The 17335-nt window shown below is 46.2% G+C and overlaps 1 protein-coding gene across 3 annotated transcripts in view; it reads left to right on the top strand.

The window, feature by feature from the left end:
• TNFAIP8L1 (TNF alpha induced protein 8 like 1) overlaps positions 1-15099 on the top strand; it is a 30713-nt gene extending 15614 nt beyond the window's left edge. For all 3 annotated transcript variants that reach the window (XM_020971340.2, XM_020971341.2, XM_020971342.2), the window contains exon 2: positions 13332-15099. In XM_020971340.2, the coding sequence (XP_020826999.1) occupies positions 13332-13897 (566 nt within the window). In that variant the 3' untranslated portion in view covers positions 13898-15099. The remainder of the gene's footprint in view (positions 1-13331) is intronic.
• The last annotated feature ends 2236 nt before the right edge of the window (positions 15100-17335 follow it).

Below are 17335 nucleotides of genomic sequence, written 5' to 3'. Positions count from 1 at the left end.
AGGAAAAAATCGTCCAGAACAGACCTTTGGGGGACTTTTACAGTTAGGAGTAGAAATGGATGGTGATATGGCAAGGGAGACTGAGAAGGAACAGTTGGAGAGGTAAGAGAATGAAGAGGGTACGGTATCTCAGAAGCCAAAAGAGGAGAGAATATACCGGATGGGGGGTGGTACTTGAAAGTGTTCAGACTAAGAGTGGTCAAGAAGCATGAGGACTGAAGAAACGCCCTTGGATTTGGCCATCAAGAGAGCCTTGGTAAACTGGGAGGGAGTCATTTCAGTCAGTCGGTGGGATAGGAAGCCAGACTTCGAGGTGCTGAGAAATGAATGGATGGTAAGGACGGTAAGAAGCTCACAAGTGGCTTCTTCTAGGCATCCGGCTATAAAAGGGAAAGCTATAGGATGCTCTGGAGTGGATGGGAGGGTCAAGTGAAGGCTTGTTATTTCTGAAAGAATGTAGAAGACTGAAGTATGTATGTATACAGAGCCAAGAGATAAGGAGAGATTGGAGATGAGAAAAAGGAAATCGTTGGAAGGGTAAGCTCCCACAGGAGACTGGAAGGACTGGGATCAGGGGTCACAAGTATTTGTTTGCTCTGTCTAGAAGCCAGCCCCCCCCCCCCCGATCTCACAGGCTGGAGCAAAGGAGGAGAGAACAAGGGATGATTAGATGTTTGGAGGTAGGGGAATAAGGGGAAAAAAAGAGTTGACAGGGGATGACCTTCTTTTTCTCAGCAAAGTGGAAGTGAGGTAGGTCCTCTTCAAAGAGAAATGGGGGAAGTGATAGTTTTGAGGGGTTCTGGAGAAAAGAATTTTGGAAGAATTGCTGCAGGGAGTTTAAGAGAAAAATCAGGGAAGAGTAAAAAAGAACGTCTGTACAGCAGTTGAAATTAGATAAATTTCTAGAGTTTTGAGCTGGCACAGTTGTCTCTTGGCAATAGAAGTTGCCACTTCCTCCAGGGGGCATTCACCAGAGAGTGAGTAGGAGTGGAGAAGGCAGATAGTGGGGATAACCCAGGGCTGGGGTTTGACAAAGTATAAGGGGCTGTAAGAGGAGGCAGGAAGAGGGAGGGGAGGGAATGGCAGTACGTGATCAAATGGGTCAGATTGGAAGAAAGAAAGTGAAGCCCGAGCATGGGTGTCAGATTAGGAGGATAAGGAAGGATCATGGGACTGCAGGTCACAATGAGGTCAAAGAACAGGTTTAGCTTAACTTGTGGACTTGGTTTTAATATATTTCAATTCCTGTATTTCAAAATATTTGGTTTCCTTTGTAATTGTACATATTTTTATGTATTAAAAAACATTATTCTGAAAAGGGGTCCACAGGATACACATGCAAAAAAAAAAAGGCTATGGAGCCCTGGTTTAAAAAGAGTGAGATAGAGATGGAGGAATAGATGGTTAGGAGCAGAGAGAGGACTTTGGGAGGGCAGGATGGTGGATGTAGCTCAGGCATGGGTGATGGCGAGAGGTCAGGTGGCTATTAATAGGTCTATCGAACTCTCCAAGTATGAGGGCAAGGGTGAGGTTGGAAAGGAAGACTGTGGGTGGACCAGGTACTGGTCCTGAAGGAAGGGGGGGCTGCAACAAGGACCTGGCACGGGTGGTCTATGGAGCGAGCCTTAAAGGAGGAGAGGTTGTCATGTGATGATGGTGGCAGAGAAAAAGTCAAGAGTAACGACGAGGATCACAGAGTATGCCTTCTCCTCCTCCTCTTCTCAGGTCCAGTGTGGTGGGAGGCTGCGGGGAGGCATATGATGGAAGGAGGAACACCTATTATTAGTGAGACCAGTGATTACATGAAGAAACAGATGAGAGCTGAAAGACACCTTTGAAATCATGTAGTCCAACCTTACCCTCCCTCCCATTTTACAATTAAGGAAACTGAGGCCCTGAGAGGTTTAAGTGATTTGTCCAGGGTCATAGGGCAGTAATTAGCAAAGTCAGGATTTGAACCCAGGTCCTCTGGCTCCAAAATCTAGTGCTCTTCCCACTGTACCATGACACCCTGAGAAAATAGACAAGTGTGAGGAAGAGGTCTAGGATGGAGGAGGGTTTGTTAATGACTGAGCAGAGGAGGTGAGGGACTGGGTAGAGGGAAGGCTGAACTAGATGGTGACGAGATGGTAGCGGATGTGGATTTTTGCCTCAGAAGGCAGTGATTCTGAATCACAGGGATTCAGAGGGAGGAGGAAGTGAGAGTTTTCTAGCCGCAGAATGGGGGAAGTACCAGTTGAGTCAGGCTTCCACAGGAGGGGAGGCTGTGATGATGAAGGGCAGAAGTATGGGCTCTCTTCAAACACCAGGGAAGAAGGGCCACAGCCAGCAAGGAGATCGGGGCGGACAGATGGGTCAGGATCCTCTAGACACTGACTGGACTCACACTTGGCACTTTGCCTCATTCCAACATGGCAGCCAATGACACCCAGAAGATCTCCTTCCTGTGACACATGCGCTTGGCTTCTGGTCGGGCCACGTGTCCAAGGCCCTGATCCTGGAGCAGGTCCTGGCTAGCCAGATGCCTGGCATCTAGGCAGTCATGGTGTATGGATGGATATCTGAGACACTGTGGTTTCAGATCTTACAGTGAAGCAGGGCAGAGTAAATATCCCTTCCCCATGTGGCATGCAGAAGTAGGTTTGGGGGTGAGGAAGTCTCCAAATCCAGCTCCTAAGGGGGAATGAAGTTAGAGCCCCACTCTTCCCGGTCCAGTGATACAGAAAGAGCTCTCAGTATGACCCATGGCCCCCATCAACCTGGGGGCTCAGTCATAATGGGCAGTCACTCCACAGTCCTCCCGGGGTAGGACCTGCCTTCATGCATGGTGGGAGCTGTGGAACAGTAAGGCTCTGAGAAGGGTCTGGGCTGGGACATCCATCCTCACTGGGCAAGTGATGACAAATCAGCCTCGAGATCCCAGGTTCCCCGATGGGTAAGTGGCCATGCTCCACTGGCGTTTTATATGCTTCAGTAACATTGCGTGCAAGGGCCTGGGCCACAGCTGCTGAGTACCATTGTAGAGTATTAGCCCTAAAAGGACCAGCTGAGCCCCAGTGAAAGGTAGGATGGGAAAGCGTGGCATGCCAAGCTCAAGGAAGGATCTATTAAGTGCCTACTATGTGCCAGGCACTATGTATTTTACAAATATTATCTCCATTTATTCCTCACGACAACCATGCAACGAAGGTACTATTATGACCTCCATTTTACAGTGAGGAAACTGAGGCAAACAGAGGTGGTGACTTGCCCAGGATCATACAACCAATAAGTATCTGAGGCCAGATTAGAAAAGGATGCCACATTTGGAGTCCTGGGATCTCCATTAAGGTCCTATCTTTGCCACTTACTAATTAAGTAACCTAGGCAAATCACTTCCCTGCTGGATGCCTCAGTTTCCTCATCTGTAAAATAGAGGTGATCATACTTGCACTAGCTATTTCAGAGGGTTGTGATAACGATCCATGAGATAATATACATACAGTGCTTTGTAAATCCTAAAAGTCATAAAGTAAATGTGAGTTGTTATAATTATGTAATTATTACAAAACAATAAAAAAAACACTTCATATGTCTCTAGTGCTTTAAAGTTTACAGAACGTCCTCCTTATAATCACCCTGTGAGGGGTGTGGTGTCAGAATTATTATCCCCATTTTATAGATGAGGAAACTGAACCTTCCCAAAGTAATATGACTTAGCCAGGATTACACAGCTAGTTAAGTGTGAGAGCTTACACCCAGATTTCCTGACTGGTTTCAGTGTTTTGGTTTTTTTTTTTTCCCAGTTCTTTACGTTGGGGAAGTAGGGGACATTGGGCTGGAGGATTAGGGTGGGGTTGAATTGAGGAGGACCTCCAAGACCAGGCTTCCCAAGTTTACATTTTATTTAGCCATAAGGAGCCACAGGAGGCTCTCTGGCAGGGGAGTGCTGGAGAGGAAAAGATAGCCTGCCATAAGCAGATGGCATGGTGTGCAAGCCCCATCCAGCCCTCTTTAGGCAGGCAGGGGCGGGTAGCAGGAGTAAGTCAGCCTCTAAGGCTCAGACAAAGGTGCGCTTTGTTATAGCCAAATAACGCAGGGTCTCTGGAGAGCAGAAGGCGGCCCACGTGGCCATCATACATGCCTTCCCCTTCCTACAGCATGAACGAGGAGGATTGTCGTGGGCGGGGGGATGAGGGACTGGGGCAGGGATGGCCCTTGATTTATGGAACTGTTAGGCCTTCCCCTCCCCAAATCTCCAAGCATGGAAAAGTGAGAAGGATGCTTCGACTTTGCCGCCGTTAGCCTCACCTCCCCAACTAGGCTCTGAGCTCCCCAAGGGCAGGGACCAAGAAACAGGGGCCTGCCTCGGTTGCACACTAAGTCAGGGAGCTCTTGCAATCTTCCCTTTTTACTCAGGAGAGCAACCCAACAGCCACCTTCTGTGTGTCTCTGTGGGTTGTGGTGTGAAGAGCTCTGGGCTTGGGGTCAGGAGCCATAGCTTCCAATCCCATTTAACTAGCCGTGTGACCACCTATAAGTAGGTCACTCAGTCTCTCTTGAGTCCCTGGCAGTGTAAATGAAGACTAAACACTTGCCCTTCCAGATTCCCATGCATTTTGTAAGCCACGATCATAGAATGTCAGAGCTGACAGACACCTTCGAGCCTGTCTATTGTGACACCCCCCATAGATGAGGAGAATGAGGCTCAGAGGAGGAGAGAGACCCATTCATGAAGTCAGAACTCAAACCTGATCTTTTTTTTTTAAAGGCAATTGGGGTTAAGTGACTTGCCCAGGGTCACACTGCTAGTAAGTGTCAAGTGGTTGGTCTGAGGCTGGATTTGAACTCAGGTCTTCCTGACCTCGGCCAGTGCTCTATCCACTGTGCTACCTAGCTGCCCCACGATCAATCAAACCTGATCTTCCGGTTGCCTCCAGAGCCATGACTTCCCGGCTCTCCCCACTTGCATCCTTCCCTCTTCACATTTCCCTGGAGCACTTTGGACCTCTCTTTTGCTGCTATTACCTTCTACCTGGTATCATTTCTGTACATGTCTTGCTAAAATATTAGAGTATAGTGGAATTATACGAATAGAGAGGGATCGGAAATGTAGAGTGGAAAGTACTGATTTCTGCACATTCTTGTTCCTTTTAGTTCAAGGGTTCTTAACCTGGGGTCCACAGTCACCCCACCCCCAAGGGTCTATGGAGGTTTGTGAACTTGAATGGGAAAAAAGTACATCTTTATTTTCACTAAGCTTTGGTTTCTTTTCATCAGCCTATATATTTCATTTTATGCATTTAAAAACGTAATCTGGGGAGGGATGCATAGGCTTGCCCAGACTGACTGCCCAGCGCCAACCCCAGGGCTCTTCCCATTGCACTACATTGTCTCTCTGTGAGTTCTTTCTGTTGTTATAATTATCATTATTACATAGCGGTAGGAGGGACAAAGAAGAATAAGAACTGGTGCTTGCTTTCAGGAGGTTCACAGTCATGGGGAGACCAACCAGGTAAATTTAGGAAGAGGCAGAATAGACTAGCTAATAATACCTATGTGGTGCTTTAAGGTTTGCTAAGGCCTTCACAAATATTGTCTCATCTGACCCTCACGACAACCTTAGGAAGTAGGTGCTATTATTAGCCCCATTTTACAGATGAGGAAACTGAGGCAGAAAGAGATGAAGTGACTCGCTCAAGGTTACACATCTAATTATCGCCTGAGGTTAGATTGGAAAGAGGCCTTCCTGACTGCAGGCCCAACAGTTTACCCACCAGGCCACCAAAAAGGTAAAAATAGGAGAGGTTTCCAGAGTTGGAGACAAGGGTGAAAGAGGCATTATAAGGCTGCCGGGGATTCCTAAGCCAACTTAGTGAATGGCATAGAAAGTTCGGACTGTATGACTTGAGCTAGGTCTTGAAGAATGGCAGTTTAGAGTCAGCAACAAGGAGAACAGAGGCCTCTGAACTGGCATAAGCAGGAGCCTGGCTGGTCCACCAAGCACAGGATGCTGTCAAGCAGTGGTGAGTAGGCCCAGTAGTTTAATGCAAGGGGGGGAAGACGGAGGAGGGCCTTGGATGCCAGGCTGAAGAATTTGCCTTCCATCTTGAAAGCAATGGGAGACAGATCAGAGAAGTGGCTTGTCAGAGATGACAGGGGGAGCTGGGACAGCAACAGACATAGCAAGAGGAAGAAACACCTGAGATGGCAGAAGAGCCCAAAGGGTTTTGGTAAACACCTGGGGTGTGTCTGTGGTGTGGGTGTGGGTGATTGGTGGGTGGATGTGGATGTGAAGGGCGTAGGGGGGTGAGTTTTGTGGTGTGTGTGTGTGTGTGTGTGTGTGTGTGTGTGTGTGTGTGTGTGTGCTCATGTGCCGGAGTGAGGTCCTCCTTTCCTGGAGGTCTTCAGCAAAGGCAGGATAACTACCTGACTGGACAGTGAAGTGAGGTGATGATGTTTTAAACCACAGATATGTGTTAGACCCTGGGCGAGTCACTTAAGTCACACTCTCAGCCTCAGTTTCTTTATCTGTAAAATGGACATAGTAGCCCCTACCTTACCCAGGGTTGTTGTGAAGCTCTAATGAGATGGCAGAAGAGCCCAAAGGGTTTTGGTAAACACCTGGGGTGTGTCTGTGGTGTGGGTGTGGGTGATTGGTGGGTGGATGTGGATGTGAAGGGCATAGCGGGGTGAGTTTTGTAGTGTGTGTGTGGGTGTGGGTGATTGGTGGGTGGATGTGGATGTGAAGGGCGTAGGGGGGTGAGTTTTGTGGTGTGTGTGTGTGTGTGTGTGTGTGTGTGTGTGTGTATGCTCGTGTGCTGGAGTGAGGTCCCCCTTTCCTGGAGGTCTTCAGCAAAGGCAGGATAACTACCTGACTGGACAGTGAAGTGAGGTGATGATGTTTTAAACCACAGATATGTGTTGGACCCTGGGCGAGTCACTTAAGTCATGCTCTCAGCCTCCGTTTCTTCATCTGTAAAATGGACATTGTAGCCCCTACCTTACCCAGGGTTGTTGTGAAGCTCGAATGAGATGATATATGGAAAGCACTTTGTAAACCTGAAAACATTATTATGAGCGTTAGTTATTATTATTGCATTGTTGGGAGGAATCTTGGATGGCTTTAGGTTTGGCCAGGTGGTCTTTGAAGTCCCTTCCAAGTCTGTGATTCTGAGACTAAGAGGCCAGTTAAGAAGCTATTTATTACAAAGATCCAGCTGCAAGGACATAAGATGCTGAGCTCAACAGTGATCTGGAGTGTAGAGAGGGTTGGGGACAGCTGTGAGAAGGTCTGCAAAGGAAAGAATAGAAATGGAGGTGATGGAGAGGACTGTGGGAATGAGGAGTGGAGGACTAGAACAGAGAGAGCCATTAGAACGTGAGTGTCAGGGTTGGGAGGGGCCTTAGAACACAGGATGTCAAAGGTGGAAGGGCCCTTAGGACACAGGATGTCAAAGGTGGGAGGGCCCTTAGGACACGGGATGTCAAAGGTGGGAGGGCCCTTAGGACACAGGATGTCAGGGCTGGGAGGGCCCTTAGGACACAGGCTGTCAGGGCTGGGAGTGCCCTTAGGACATAGGATGTCAGAGGAATAATCAGTTCACAAGCATTTATTAGTGTTTTATATACCAGTCATTGTGTCCTTAAGCCCTGGAGATATAAAGACAAAAATAAGACTCCCTGCCCTCAAGGGCTTCCATTCTACAAAAACTTCAAAGACAATCTCTTCTTCTATCATTTTATAGTGTGATATAAGCACTAGTGGCACAAAGGATAGAATACTGGGCTTGGAGTCAGGAAGATCTGAGTTCAAATCCAGCCTCAGACACTTACTAGCCGTGGGACCCTGGGCAAGTCATTTAACCCTGTTTGCCTCAGTTTCCTCATTTATAAAATGAGCTGGAGAAGGAAATGGCAAATCACTCCAGTATCTCTGCCAAGAGAACCCCCAAAAGGGAACACAACAAATTGGGCACGACTGAAAAATGACTAAGTGGCAACCAGCCCATAACCTCTCTGGGCCTCAGCTTCCCTGTCTGGAAGATAAAGAGGTTGGACCAGATAATCTCTTACAAGGCCTTCCAGCTCTAAAACCTATGATCCTATAGATGGAAAAACGGAGGCCTGGAGAACGGAGTGACTTGCCCAAAGTCACCCAGTTAGAAAGTAGCAAAGCCAGAAATAGACCCCAGGTGGCCCAGGTTACTGCCAAGGTCCTAACTATGTGAATTGTGCTTCCTCCTCCTCCTCCTCCTCTGCTAAGTCAACGATTGGTCCCTGTTCAGCAGCCTACTGTCAGCCGAGGGCAGGGCTGCCCCCTGTATTTTCTCTGTTCTTTATTAGGAGTGGGAACCAGCCCCCTGTCCAAAGTTCACACTGTTAAAAATCAATATTTTCACATCAAAAGGAATGCTGACAAACCGCTTCATTTCTGGAAAGCCATAAATAACTCTGTTGTACAAAGCACGGGCACGGTCAATTTCTTGGTGGCTCCATTCTGATCAGCTGGCTAATCTACAACAAGCTTTGGGATCCAAGGAGGATTCCCTATTATCTGCTGGGCTGGGATTCTGGATGACTAAGAAGGGCTTCTCACCTTAAGTGCAAAGTGCCATCTGTTCATTTTAGCAGAAGGAGGGTTCAACCTAGAATCAGGGCCCTCCATCCAAACCCTGGGCTTTATCACTGCCTAGTCATATGGCAAGGGCCTCCTCTAGGCCTATTCCTTCTCCCAAACGGGGATAAAAATGCACTCTGTCATGGTGTGGTGAAGGGGCCTAAATTCATAGTTTACGGAAGTTCAGAGAACCTCGTGCGAATCTCAGCCTTGTCACTAATTAGTTAGGGAGCATGGACATACTTCCTTTCTTTACAAAACAAGGAAGGTAATATGCTGTTATGGGGTGAAAAGAGCCCCAGCCTCAGTGTCAGAAATCCGAGTTTCTTCCACTTGTGGTGTGACTTTGGGTAGATCACTTGTTCTCCCTCTGAGGTTCCTCCTGAAAAAGGACAGGGCTGGACTACAGCTGGAGGTCTTCATCCTTTTTCTGTCCTGGACCCCTTTGGCAGTAAGACTGGGGAAGCCTAGGGACCCCTTTTCAGAAGAATGTTTTTAAATGCAAAAACAAAATGCAGAGGATTACAAAGGAAACCAATTCTAGTGAAATACAATTATCAAGTTCACAGATCCCAGGCGAAGAACCCCTTTCACTAAACAGTGTTGAGGGGCCCTCCCAGGTCTGGATCCTCTGAACTCTACCTCCTGGGAGTCATTGTGAAGTGCTTGATGAATCTGAAAGCTCAGCAGAAATGCACATTGTTGCCCCCGACTATCATTAGCACAAACATCCACTTAGAACTGTGGAAAGGGGTCCGGTTTCTCATTCTCACCCTGGGCCGACCAGGACTCCGTTTCTGACCAACTGGACTTACTAGACAACACAAATAGGAAAAGATCTAGGCATTTGGAGAATGTTTCCAGATTCTTCTCTTTCCAAATCCTTTCTCCACAGAGCTGCCAAAATAACCTTCCTAAAGTGTGAGCATTTACACTTTGGAAGTTGGAAAACAATACAAATTGAGGCTTATGGCTTGTTTTACTGTTTTGTTGATTGCCTAGACTTAAGTGATGGAGAAAATGCGAATTAAACTTAAAAGTGTGTTCTTCAAACTTTTCTTTTTCTGGAGAGCCAGTTGTTAAATACTCACAAGCATATTACTGGTAGTATCCCTCCAGTAGACTATAAGGACTTATTCCTTCTTCCATCCTTTTAAGGCTCACTTACGAAGCATCTTCTAGATGCAAAGTTCCATATACGCTAGGACTCGGTGAAACAAAACTTTGCATCCAGTAGGTTCTTCATAAATTCGTCCTGAATGAATTGGGGGAAGGAATAATAAAGGAATTGAATGCATTGAGGGAAAGCACATCTATTCCCACAGTGTGGTGCAGTGGAAAGTGCCCTGGATGGGCCGGCAAAGCTGGGTTCTGGGCCAGCTCTGTCACTAAGTAGTTGGAAGAGTTCCTCCCCCATCTAAGTTCTCAGTTTCCCCAGCTGTACAATGAGAAGATTGGCCTCTATCAACAAGTTCCTTTCCAACTCTATGAGCTTGAGGTTCTGACTCTATTTTTAGGTTTGGGGTAATGGGTTTGCTGAATCTAATCCCTTGATAAGCCTCGAGGGCAGAACCAAAAGTGTGGAGTGGGTGTTGAGCAAGCATTTGAAGATGGACCCAAAACTAAGCCCTTTCTGTGGTCACATTGATCTAAATGTTCCTTTCATTTTAGGAAGACTGCACTTTACTCATGCCCGCTTATCCTGTGTGATGCACACATGTCTTGTCTGTATCATTGTTGTTGTTTTTTAATTTAATTTTATTTTTAAAAGTTTTTGAATGTTTTTGTTTCTCACTCCCATTCTTCTCCACCCCACCAGCTTTTCCTTGTAGCAAAGAAAAATAGTTAAGCAAAACTAACCCATGTAGAGACCCATTTGACAGCATATATAATATTCCACACCCACAGTCCCCCATCTCTACACAAAAGAAAGATGGTTACTGCACATACTCTTCCAAATAGTTTATCATAACCCAAACCAGATCAGGTTACCCTTTCTTGCTGGCTGGTTTCATGACAAGCTTCCTTGGGTCATAGCTGCTAAAAACACATGGGCTGCTCGCAGAGGGCAGTGCCCACAGAATTGGGTGTGCCATCCTGTGATTGAATCCATTATTGAACCAGGAACTTTGAGGGGGAAACTAGGAATTACAGAAATAAGCAACGAGGTAGCAAATAACAGAGTGAGAATTCACACCTAGGTCTTCTGACCCTAAATCCCATGCTGTTTCCACTACCCCCTGCTTGCACATGGAGGTAGGCTGTGGTGGTAGAAATCCTCCTCCCCTCTAGAGGAGATTTAGCATTGTGTAGCAGAAGGAGCACTGGGGCTTGGAGTTAGAAGTTCTGCCTTTGATGAGTGATAGCATATGTGTGTGTGACTGGAAGGTGACTTCACCAAAAGGAAGATAATTTTTGCCCCCATCTACCTTATCAGATTGTATGGAAAACTTCAAAGTGCTGTAAAAACAAGAACAGTTATTTTGAGCAAGTCGTTATCATTTCCTGGGCCTCAGTTTTCTTATCTGGAAAATGGACTAGAATGCAAGGCATTGTGAAGAGTGCTGAAACTGAACTGGGAGACGTGAGACGTGAAATGGAATCAGCTTTGCCACTCACCTTGGGCAAATCACTTTACTTTTCTGGGTCTTGGTTTCTTTATGTATAAAATGAGAAGGTTGTACTCCATTACCTCTGAACTCCCTTCCAATTCTAAATCTGTAATCTTCTAAACTCTAAAGTCACTTGCTATCATAATTTACGTTATTATGGTAAGTCCTAGTTCTGATGATCTTAACAATTTCCCCCAAAAGGTAATCTACAAATGCCCATAGGGGTGATGTTGCTTCTCTTCAGTTGGACAAGGATTTATTAAAGGCACAGTATGCAGTGTGGGATTCAGAGATAAAAATGAAAAACCGCCTCTGCCCTCAAGGAGTTTATGTTTTACCAGAGGATAAGATGCAACATAATTTGAAGAGGGAGAGAGGAATAATGCTAGGGAGAACCAGGAAAGGTGGCGCGTGAGCTGAATCTTGAAGGAAGCTAGAGATTCTAAAAAGCAGAAATAAGGGAGTACATGCCTGGCATGGGGAACAGTCATACAAAGGATGCACAGGATGGAATGCCACATTTGGGGAAAAACAACTAGATAGTCTTGGACAAAATATAAAAAGTGTATGAAGAAGAGTTATGTGGAATAAGTCTGGAAAGGGAGGGAGGCTACAGTCAGACTGTGAAGGGTTTTAAATGCCAAGCTGAAGGGTTAAACATCGAGCCAGTGCAGTTTCTTGAAGCAGGGGACTGAATTGATCTGACTGGTGCTATAGGGAGATTATTTGGGCAGCTGTGTGGAGGATGGATGGGAATAGGGAAGACAGAGAACAGGCAGGCCTGTTAAGAGGCTATGAGAGTAGTCTAGATGAGAAGTAATGACAGCTTCCAGTAGGGTAGTAGCTATGAGAGTAGAGAGAAGGGATGACGGATGGGAGAGATCTTGTATGGGAAGAGTCTTGCCAAATGAATGAATATTTGAGTATGGGCAAGTGAGGACTCAAGAATGATTCCAAGGTACTTGGAATTCCAAGGTCCCCCCAGGTAATTTGGGGAGATGACGACTTCTCTGAATGCCCAAGATGTTAGGATTGCCTTTCTTAAACTCGAGACAGTTCTCCTGTTCCCTGGGGGACAAAAGTCTCAACCTGTCATTTTCAGGTTTCTGGAGCAAAGAAATTGTTTTCCAATTCTTAAAATACTTACAACCCACCCTCACCCCACCCCCACCATACACCTGTGTTAAAGAAATCCTTCTTTATTTGTCCCTTCCAATTGTCAAACTGAATTAATTTACTTCCTTTAAGGGAAGGGAAAGGAGAGAAATAAGCATTTATATAGTGCCTGCTGTGTGCCAGGCAGTGTGCTAAGCACTTTACAAATATTATCTCATTTTGATCCTCACAACAAGCCTTCCAAATAGGTGGGTGCTGTTATTATCCCTATATTTTATTATCCCTGAGGCAAACAGGTAAAATGACCTGCCCAAAGTCACACAACTATTGTCTGAGTACAAATTTGAACTCAGGTCTTTCTGACTGAGTTTTACCACCTAGCCATTTGCTTTTTTTTTTAAAACAAACAAAAAACCTTGATGAAGTTATTATATAACTAGTCTTTGTCCTGGAGAGGAAAAGAGGCACCTTTCCTTAGAAAAGTAGAATCCTATGGGTACAGGACATCATTTACACTAAAAGCTACCTTGATACGTCAGGTGGTATTGCCTTTTTTTCCCTTTTTTTAATAAGGGAAAGAAATTGCAGTGACATAAAGCCAAAAAGGTACAAATGAAATATCTTTATTTTTTAAAAAAATTTAAGAAGTCATGAGAAGATTCTTGATTGTCAGGGCCATTAAGAATCAGAGATGGAGTCTGATCCCCTTGTTTTACAGAGGAGAAAACAGGCTTCCAGAATATATCACTTGTCTTAGGTCACACAGTTAGGAAGTCTATGAAATCTGTTGGTAAAATAGAGCCCATTCTACAAACGGGAGGTGGGAAGAGGGAAATGATGTCACCAAAAAATGAAAGTGAAGAACACATTGTCATGAAGCAAGTCCCCTGACTCTTCAGCCAGCCAAGATGGGGGGGAAGGCTGGCTGAGGGACTCCCAGTTGGGGTATGAGGGATGACTACTTACATGTGCTTTTCTCTTTCTTTCTCTCCTCCTGCCTTTAGCAAACATGGACACCTTCAGCACCAAGAACCTTGCCTTACAGGCTCAGAAGAAACTCCTGAGCAAGATGGCCTCCAAGACTATGGCCAGTGTGTTCATCGATGACACAAGCGGTGAGGTCCTGGATGAGCTCTACAGGGCGACAAAGGAATTCACCCGGAACCGCAAGGAGGCTCAAAAGATCATTAAGGACCTCATCAAGATCGTCATGAAGCTGGCTATCCTCTACCGCAATGGGCAGTTCAGCCCAGAAGAGCTGGCGCTGATGGAACGCTTTCGAAAGAAGGTCCACCACCTGGCCATGACAGCGGTCAGCTTCTACCAGATAGACTTCACATTTGACCGTCGGGTCATGGCCACAACCCTTCACGAGTGTCGAGACCTGCTGCACCAGGCTGTCAACACACACCTGACAAGCAAGTCCCATTCTCGTATCAATCACGTCTTTAACCACTTCGCAGACTTTGAATTCCTGGCGGCTCTATACGGACCCTCTGAGCCCTACCGCTCACACTTGCGACGGATCTGTGATGGCATCAATAAGATGCTGGATGAAGACAGCATATGACCTCAGAAACTATATGAAACACAGGGGCAACTATCCTGCTCTTGGCCTTGGAGGTGGGGGAGACGCGCTCCTCATTCCTATTTCTTTTCTCCCAATCTGAATCTAGCCCAACTGACCCGATCTTCTCCCATTCTTTATGGAATAACAGGGGATTTGCAACCCACAGAATTGTTTTACTAGCAGATTTCACAGGCATCGCCTCCACCTGTGTAGGAAGTACTCTCGGGGAATGGAGGAGCCCAAGGGGGAGCTTTTTGCTTCAAAGAGCAGTGCATTTACATGGTGCGGGAGAGTTGGCCACACACTGCAGTGAACGTCCCAGCCTCTGACTTGGTCTGAGCTCTCATTCCTTTGTGTAGCTCAGGAACTGCCTTGTGGTCTTATGAGATCCAGCTGCACACACACCTCTGAAAGCCCAGTGTATGCAGTCCAAGAGCTGGCTAGGGAAAAACCTACCGCATAGGAGCAGGCCTCCTTCCCACTCACAATGTTAACAGGACTTTGGGGTTGTTCCATGCAAAGCTAGTTAGGACTGAGACATTTATTCAGCAGACTAAGGGAAAGGCCTGGGAGTGACAGTACATGCAGGTTTAGATGCCATCTCTATTTGCAACGCCTGCAAGAAAGTTCAGAAAGGTTGGTTTTGTTTCTTTTCTTTTTCTTTTTTTTTCTTTTAGGACTTACAGCTTTGTAAGAACCAGATCAGTTTAGGATATATTCTTAGGCTAAAGAAACAGCTTGCCGAGGGAAGACACATACTACTGTTGAGGAGAGACTGATGGATCATCTTACATGGCCCTTTTTGAACTCAAAGACGTACAGTTTTGTCCTGTGGTATTTTTTCCACTGTGGCTAGGACTCCCTTTTCACATGTGGGCAAAAAGCCATGACCACCCCCATCCTCATCCATGAGATGCAAATGAATCTTCTGTACTGTAGATCCTCATTTCCAGTGAGATCAGAGATGCAGCTTCAGACCAAATGACAAATGGGCACTTTGTTTATCCTAAGAGGAACCAAGTGGTTCCCAAATGACATTCTGTCCTCAGTTCCTCCAACTGACTCTATCAATATAATTGTGTTTGTTCCTTGGTCACTATCCAATCTGTCCTTAGTATTTCATGGGTTTGGGATTAAAAAAAAATTTTTTTTAAAGACAACTGACACTACTGAGCTATTTAAATAAAATCACATATCTTCTACTTGGACTGGCTCAAAACTGGTAATTAAATGACATGCAACTGGTTCGAAGTCTGCTCCCTCTTCCCTTTTGCCTCCTACATGGAAATAATGGTCCCAGCACTGCAAAAATGATCATACTCCTGTGACATTTTCTGACAAGAGCTCCCACTTCCCCCTTCCCTCAGCTTGGAGGCTCCAGGCAGTGGGAGTGTAGCCACTCTATTCCAAAACAAGGGTTCATTTCATAATGTGGTCAGCTTGGCTGTGGATTCTGAAGACCAATGCAGCTTAGGTTTATTTTACTCATCTTAAAAGCACAAGTATTCTCACACACACACACACACACACGCACGCACACACGCGCAAGCACCAGTGCAGGGGGGAGCTGGAAGAAAAGCCCGTCCATGCTGGCAAACAAACTGACTGAGGTGGTCTGTCTGGAGCTGCAAGTCCTTTTTCTACCCATGCCCCCCCACCCATGCCAAATGCCATAAGGGCACTGTCCGAACCCCACACATCAAAACAACTGAACAGTAAGTAGGCTGCTCTAAGGCAGAACGCAGAGCCCTGGATAAATCCCTGCCTGTTTGACTGGTGGGGGACCAGAGGAGAGCAGTAAGACTATTTCGTCTTCGAGGGGGACAACCCACCGCTTAGAACTTTGTTTTGTCATGTACGAATTACCCCCCTAGTGAAGGCAATGTGTCCTTGGCAGACCCAGGCTTGGCTTATCTTTTCAGCCTTTTCCCTGCTGTGAGGACTGCAGCCAGAGGCTTTTGCAAGCCTGGGCTTTGAGACGACTACAAGGTTTGGAACACGGTGCTGTTCTGCCTGTCGGATGCTTCCTGCTCCTCTGTCAGTTCACAAAGCAGATAAATTTCAGGCTTTCATGTTTCAAAGCCCAACCACCTTCAGTCTAAGTACATTTCCCCACAGATGGAGACTAATTTATATTTAACAAGGAATCTCTTTGCACTAGAATCAGTGTCGGAGCCTGAAAGGACCTCAGAGACCACCTAGTTCTACCTCCTCATTTTGCAGAGGAGGTTCAGAGACTGCCTCAGTGTCTCCCATCTAGTCACACTGCTCCCACCTTAATGCCAGTCCTCATTAGCATCCCCTAGAACTATCACATAAGCTGCTAACTGGTTTTCCCATCTCCACCGTTAGCCCCCACCCTCCTCCAAGCCATCTTTTATGCAGCTGCCTGGTTCACCAATCTGGGCATGTCATTCTTCTGTTTAAAAGCCTCAGTGCCTACCAAGTCGACACTACTTAGCCTGGCACTCAAGGCCCTTCGTGAACTGGCCACTCTATTTTTCCAGCCTCTAACAGGACAACTGTCCATAACATGGGCCCTATGCTCTACCTCCATATGCTGACCATGACGACTAGACTGTTTCCACCCCTATTACTTCCCTATCTTTAAAACCAAGTTTAAGTGACACTGCTGAAAAACCTTCCCTAACCATTATGTGGCTGTTCTTTCCTTCCTTCGACCTCAGAGAGCCCCACATTTCCGTCTTGGGCACTTAACATGTATTGTTGTTAGAGTACCTGTGGTTGTCTATTCCCCTGTAGACTGTAACCTCCATGAGGAAAGAGCCTAATTCAATTTTCCTATTTCCCAAATTCTTGAATGGAAGTGATCTGCCCAGAGTTGCTTATTGTTGTTCTTTTATTTCAGTCATGGCAGACTCTTTGTGATGCCATTTGGGGTTCACTTGGCAAAGATACTAGAGTAGTTTAACATTTCCTTCTCATTTTACAGATGAGGAAACTGAGGCAAACAGGGTTAAGAGACTTGCCCAGGGTCACACAGCTAGTAAGTGTAAGTGGTCACATTTGAACTCAGGTCTTTCTGACTCCAGGGCCAGCACTCTATCTACCAAACCAGAACTGTACAGCCAGGATAGCAGAGCTGGGCTTAGAGCCTGTTTCGACCCCAGTCCAATATGCCGTTCGTGGCCCTACGCTACTGTTCTGCACTGTGACACAGGGCGCTACATTAGTGGTGCAGATTTCCCTCATGCTCAGAATCTGTAGTTCCAATCTGATCTTCCCTCTCTCCCTCTACCCCTTATCTTGAGAACACTGATTTCTATTTAAATGCCTTTCATCTTGGAATCTAATCACCTGGGACTCTGGGAAATGACCAGAGTTCCATTTTTTCCAATGGGCAAACCAAAGATTCTTGACTGATTTGCACAGTAGGAAAACAGCAGCAAGGAGATGTAGGAAGAAAACCCAGGAGTC

This window comes from Phascolarctos cinereus, unplaced genomic scaffold (genome assembly GCF_003287225.1).
Source record: "Phascolarctos cinereus isolate Bilbo 61053 unplaced genomic scaffold, phaCin_HiC Scaffold_4;HRSCAF=312, whole genome shotgun sequence".
NCBI lineage: Eukaryota > Metazoa > Chordata > Mammalia > Diprotodontia > Phascolarctidae > Phascolarctos > Phascolarctos cinereus.
Note: the sequence above shows the minus strand (reverse complement) of the source record. Positions and strands in the feature narration are given on the sequence as shown.